The sequence below is a fragment of the Musca autumnalis genome, unplaced genomic scaffold, assembly GCF_047663935.1.
Source record: "Musca autumnalis isolate F117 unplaced genomic scaffold, ASM4766393v1 scaffold_4, whole genome shotgun sequence".
NCBI lineage: Eukaryota > Metazoa > Arthropoda > Insecta > Diptera > Muscidae > Musca > Musca autumnalis.
Window position 1 is genome coordinate 38,354,127 of NW_027411977.1, and position 6,984 is coordinate 38,361,110.

Below are 6,984 nucleotides of genomic sequence, written 5' to 3' on the forward strand. Positions count from 1 at the left end.
TTTTAGAACGTTGCTTCTAATGGCCAACCCTAGCTCTCCATCAAAATTCAGCTTTGTGGGAATTTTTGCTATTTCCCCCTTATACGCATGTCTATTTTGACCGGACTACACGTACTTGGGGTCTTACACCATAATTTCGAGGAGGCACATTTTGCCCGTATGAAATTTTATATAATCTAGTTAGTCTAAAGGCTAAATCTAAAGGCTAAGTATATACAAAGCTCCAAATAGTCGACTATCCCAGTATTCTTATGTGGTCATATACACTTCAAATATTAAATAAATGAGACAATTTCTGAAATTGCAAATTTCGATTTATTTAAACCATTAGATAACAATAAAAATCCTCCGGATCGCAATAATCCTTTTAATGGAAAGCGGTGTAGGCAACAGGGGCGGAAACAACAGTCTTAACCAAGGGGGCGGTGTGTACAACTGGAGCAGCAGCATAGGTATGGACAACAGGGGTAGAAACAGTCTTGACTACGGGAGCAGCAGCATAGGTATGGACCACAGGAGTGGCAACAGTTTTGACAACAGGAGCAGCAGCGTAGGTGTGAACAACTGGGGTGGCAACAGTCTTAACAACAGGGGCGGCAGCAACGGTGTGGACTACAGGTACTTTTCTTTCCAAATTGGTGAAACTTTGATGAGTAATAGCTGAGGAGGCACTGTGGTCAACATAGGCTGTCTTGGTAACAACAGGTTGGACAACATGATGAGTTTCGGTCACTAAACCAGGAGCAGCAGCGGCAACAGCCAACAAAGCAAAGAAGGCAACAAATTTGAACATTTTGAATGGAGTTTTGGGAAGAATTGCTTGATTTCACAATGAGAATGAAATTAAAACTGATGATTTGGTATGGCAAATATTTTCATTTTATAGCAAAATGCTATGTTTGAAACATTGAGTTGTGCTCATATTATGACTGCTGCTATTTTGGAGTTAATTGAAGGGCAGTTAACCGGTTTTCATACTCTTTTTTAAGTACACAAATCTCATGTACTTTGATGTTCTTACATTGAACTATATGGACAAAATATTATACATACAATCACAAGAAAAAAACGACTTCTTGCGTTTACTGACCTATGTTGTGAAAAGCAATACAACTATTATACCGAAATATTATTTATTGTGTTATTTTTGACAGATCATAAAATCAACACAAAATCAATAAGCACTTTGCCGGAACTTTTGTCGAACCAACAAACATAGAATTAATAATATAAGTAGAAGAAACCAGGGCCCTATTCCACGAAACAACTTATCAACTTTTCATTTTGCACTTATCAATATTTTTGACAATGCTCAAAGTTAAGTGTTCCACAGAACCATTATTTTTTGATAAGTGATAAGTTGCTAATTATAAAGTGAGTTTGCTTACTTTTCAAACTAATGTAGCTCTTTTTTTGATTTCTGTTCCACAAACGTTATTTCTGCTAAGTGAAAAGTTGTAACGGCAAAGCGTATTTTGCTAAGATTTTGCAAAAAAAAAATGCTCTTTCGTTCCACAGAAAACTCTGCATTTTGATTTTGCAGATCAAATTTTGATAAGTTTGCCTTAAATTTGCGAGGTAAACGTTCTCTTTGCCATTGTACATTGTTAAAGCGAGATTTTGTTCGGAAATAGTGAAAACACGGTTATGACAAGAAATTGTAAAGATTTTTCCGAACTTCTACCCTCTGAATCAACCATCCTACTTCGAACTCTCACTATCCGAAATTCCACACTACGAACAACCCCATTCCGAACTTCCACCCTGCGAACAACTCACAAATCGATGTTTCTCGATTTTACATTTAGACTAAACTCTATTTGAGAGACTATTTTTATTTATTACTATACCCTCCACCATAATCATGGCTGCCAGATTTGACGATTTATCGTCATTTTGACGATTTTTTAATCAAAAATTGATAAATGGCGATTTGACGATTTTTGCCCAAAAAATGACGATTTTTTGTTATTTTGCTAATTACTTAATTGCTAATTACATAATTAATTTTGTTAAACACGATTTTCTAAAAACTGCTCAAATATTCTTAGTTGATTTTAATAATTAATTCGTAGACAATAACACTGAGCTACAAAAGTGGACACAATTTTTTTGCAGTGGTTCTGATGCATAAATTCGGTATTGTGTGAGTTCATGGAAGACGAAAATGCCTTTGGTTTCTTTGGGTCACTTCGTTTTTTGATTTTATAACGAAAAATGTTGTGAAAAACGGGGCGTTAGAATCATGTCTTTCGAACAATCCATAATTTCTAAAAAACGGGTAACAAATGGTAAAGTTATAGTGATTTAAGTGTGACAAAAACGCATTAAAAAACTGCGTAATAATTTACTTTTATCAAGAAGGAAATTTAGTTAGCTTTACAAAATGGGGAAAAACCAATAAAATAGGTTGAAAAATGCGTGAGTTATGGCATTTCTTGTGTTTTAACTTTTTGGGTTCTCCTCTATGAAAGTTGGTACCTTGTGCGTAGTTATTAAGTAGACAAATTCAAATTACAATCATACGCCCAAAGGTGCCAACTTTTATAAAGGAAAAACCAAAAAGTTAAAACACTAAAGATGGTATAACTCACGCATTTTTCAACGGATTTCATTGGTTTTTCCCATTTTGTAAAGCTAACTATCCTTGACAATGGTAAATAATTACGCAGTTTGGTAACTTCTACGCAGCCTAGAGCACCAGGAAAAGCATTTTCCTGTTTTTAATACGTTTTTGTCACACTTAAATCACTATAACCTAACCATTTTTCGAAAGCCAAATATTTATTTAAATATTTAAATTTATTTATGTGTATACACAAAGGAATTGTAAACAAACAATAAAACAGGATTCAAGTGAAACAAGCAAAATATACAATTGCTAGGATTCAGAGCCTGCAAAATCTATTATTTTTGAATTTGTTGGAAAATTTATGAAGGAAAATTTATCAAAATTTCGATAATAGTAGACTCTTGCAAGTTCTGGAACAGAACTGAAAGTTTTAAAATTAAAATAAATTTGATTGTGAAGCAATTTTATTAGTTTTTCGAAATCTTTAAAGGATTTTCACAATTCGTAAACATGGAGGAAAAACAAAAAATGGATTCAAAATTTCGTGAACTAAAATGTTTGGATATTACGGAAATGTTTGAAAATAATGAAACGGATTTATTTGGCTTTTGGAATGCAATATTCGGTTTGAAATGTGCTGATGTCTCATATGCATTACCTTTAAGAACAAAATTTGTAAAGAAGGCCACCAAAAATACACCTTAGAAAACCACTTACTAACCCCTTATTTTAAGAAGGGCATGTCGCACGAAATTAGTTGTTATTTTTGACCACTAAAATAAGTAGTCAAAACTTTAAGCGACTACTTTTTAGCTGCTTATTTCAATGGTCAAATAATAAATACTTATTTGGCGCCACATGCCCTTGTTAAAATAAAGGGTTGGTAAGGGCTATTTTTGCTGGAAAGTAATGATAGTTATTACCTCATACGTCAGCAAATGTTGAATGTGTTCTCAGCCAAGTAAATCTTAATAAAATAAAATATCAAAATTCTCTTCATAAAGATTTAATGGAGGGTATACTTTATACCAAAGATGATTTAAAACTTAACAAAACATAATAAAAATGATAGACTCACATATTTATTTAAAAAATAAATAACTTAATGACGAAATGTTTATTCACATTCTTATTTATAAAATAAATTGCTTCATTTTACTGATTGAAGTAAAAACATGTTTAATAACTTGAATATCCATTTTATGTTTCTTTTAATTAGAAATATATTAAAATATATCTAAAAGTGCGTATTTTAATTTTTGACGATTTTTTTGACGATTTTATAAAATAGATTTGACGATTTCTAAAATAAAAATCGTCATTTTGACGATTTTCCATAAAAATAATCTGGCAGCCCTGACCATAATATGGAGGGTATATTAGGTTTGTCATTTCATTTGTAACTCATCGAAATAATCATTTGGGACCCTATATGGTATATACATATATTTTTGATCAGCGTAAAATTCTAAGTTGTTATCACGCTATCTTCCGAACGAGTTGAGATAGGGGGATGAAATGCTGTTCACACGTGTCTTAAATCAAGTTGGAAGTTGAGCTTTGTTATTGCCCCCATATAGCCTCTCTCTACAAAAAATTATGGATATAGGTCTACTTTTTTATAGCCCCCATATAGCAGTGCCGTCCAATTTCAGCTATTTTAAGGTTTTTAGATACATTTCTAGAACGAATTAGTTATAATTTGGCAAGTATCTTCTCCACTTTGTGGAGAAAGAAAACTAATTATTCTATGCCGAACATAACGCTTTATACCTGTTTTATGTCGCTTAATTTTATTGTATTTTATTTTATTTGTATTTGCCTTCATTTTATTTTAGATTATTTTATTTCACTTAATTTTTTTTTGTTTTATTTTACTTTATTTTATTTATTTTTTAACTTTATTTTATTTCAATTTACTTTACTTTATTTCACTTAATTTTATTTTATTTCACTTCATTTTATATTGTTTTATTTTTATTTATTTTTTAATTTATTTCATTTTATTTTTTATTTTATTTTACTTCATTTGATTTATTTTGATCTTATTTTAATTTATTTCAGTTAATTATTATTTAATCATTATTAAAATTATTTTATTTTATTTTTATTTCATATTAATTTATTTTATTTTATTTATTAGTTTTATTTTATTTTATTTATTTAATTTTATTTAATTTAATTTTATTTTATTTTATTTTATTTTATTTTATTTTATTTTATTTTATTTTATTTTATTTTATTTTATTTTATTTTATTTTATTTTATTTTATTTTATTTATTTTATTTTGTTTCATTTTATTTCAGTTTAATTTAATTTATTTAATTTAATTTTATTTACTTTTAATATTATCAGTTTCTTTTCATTTTTTCGCTCGTCTCAATTTTACATGTCTTATTTATTATTGCCAAGTAAAAAATAATGCAAAGATGATAAAACGTTCTGTGGAACAAATATCATTCACACTTTGCAAGAGAACTGAGAGACTTACCAAGATGGCGGAAAAATTGAGCAAGAGAGCACAACAATTGTGCTAAAAGAACAGTGATAGACAAATTTGCTAAGTGCAAGGGAAATTGAAAAGTAATTTTGTGGAACAAAAAAGGGTTATCACTTTTCAAAATAACTACTTTTTGATAAGTGCAAAATGAAAAGCGATAAGTTGTTTCGTGGAATAGGGCCCAGGTTCTATTGCTGGTGACTCAATTTGCAATGATATTGCATATAAATGTTTATTAATGTATAAGAATAATCTGTTCTATATGACTTGATATACATACACGGTGCGCCTTAACTAATTTTAAATGGAAGGTGCTTACACCTGGGATGTTTTTACAGATTCTGATACTACAATGCTCATAGATAAAAAATATCACGAAACAAAAAATTCCGCAGGGATTTTCAAATAAATCGCGATTCAAGTTCGCATTTTTAGGGGTTCTTTAGGGTTTCACACATTTGCTTGCAAACGGCGAGGCCTATGTAAATGGGCCTAAAGGAAATGTTATAGCTGTGAAAATTCTCCACAAAATTGACCTTAATGATATTTTCGTAGGTTTTACTGTTTTTGACATATAGAAGTTCAAATTAAGACAATGCACTGAATGTATCGCCTCCTTATAAAACAATGTAATTATTGCAATTTCCCAAAATAACCTTATATATCTTCAGAATGGTACAACCTAGAAAAAAACTAGTCATCCAATCTTGTAGAGAATTTTCACAGCTTCAACATTTTCGTTAGTCCCATTTTGATATATTTGATATAACTGAGCCTCTATATCTCAAAAACGGTAAGACCTACGAAAAAACCTAAAGGTCGATCTTGTAGGGAATTTTCACAGCTACAACATTTTCTCTTGACTCATTTCGATACGACTTGCGGTTTTCAAGCATCGTGAAAACCTAAAAAAACCCTAAAATTGTGAATTTTGATCGCGATTTTTTTAAAAATCCCTCTGGCGATTTTTTCTGTTTCTTTAATTTTCCTTATCTATGAACATTTCTGTTTCAGAATCCGCGAAATCTTCCCATGTGTAAGCGGTTTTCATCAAAAGTTAGTTAAGGCGCACTGAGCATGATATTGTTTTATAAGGAGGCGATACAGTCAGTGCATTGTCTCAATTTGAACTTCTATATCTCAAAAACGGTAAATCCTACGAAAATATCATAAAGGTCAATCTTGTGGAGAATTTTTACAGCTATAACATTTTCTTAAGGCTAATTTACATAGGACTCGCGGTTTCCAAGCAAAATTGTGAAAACCTAAAGAACCCCTAAAAATGCGAACTTAAATCGCGATTTATTTGAAAATCCCTCCGGCGATTTTTTAGTTTCGTGATATTTTTTATCTATGAGCATTGTAGTTTCAGAATCTGCAAAAACTTCTCAGGTGTAAGTACCTTTCATTTAAATTTGGTTAAGGCACACCGTGAGCTGTCATGAAGTAAAGCATGAGTTTGGTTGCGGATTCGTAGTTATTCGGAGACTAAACATCTGGTATCCAGCTTCGCCCCAGTGAATGAAAGACTTGCTGCAATCCGAATAAAAGCTAAATTCATCAACATCAGCTTTATTTGCGCTCATGCTCCCACTGAAAAAAAGGACGAACAGACCAAAGATATATCTTACGAGCGCTTAGAAGAATCTTGTGCCCGTTGCCCTGTCCATGACATTAAAATTATTCAAGGCGATTTTAATGCCAAAATTGGAAAGGAGAATATCTTTGGCCCAAAAGTAGGGGAATTCAGTCTCCACAGTGAAACATCTGAAACAGTGAAGCAGCTGCAAAAACATGGTAGTTAGCAGTACCAGATTTAATCATCTCGATATTCATAAGGGCACCTGGCTATCTCCAGATCAGAAAACAAGAAATCATATTGATCATGTTGTGATAGATAGAAGACATTCA

General features: G+C 31.2%; 1 protein-coding gene across 1 annotated transcript; it reads right to left on the reverse strand.

Moving 5' to 3' along the window:
- Positions 1-367: 367 nt before the first annotated feature.
- Positions 368-793, reverse strand: LOC141402765 (uncharacterized). The gene has a single exon (XM_073984686.1). It carries the CDS (start codon positions 791-793, stop codon positions 368-370), a length of 426 nt encoding a protein of 141 aa, XP_073840787.1.
- Positions 794-6,984: the final 6,191 nt, after the last annotated feature.

Bases quoted from the DNA above. Each gene is read 5' to 3' on its own strand.
- LOC141402765 (XM_073984686.1), bottom strand. From the start codon at position 793: ATGTTCAAATTTGTTGCCTTCTTTGCTTTGTTGGCTGTTGCCGCTGCT.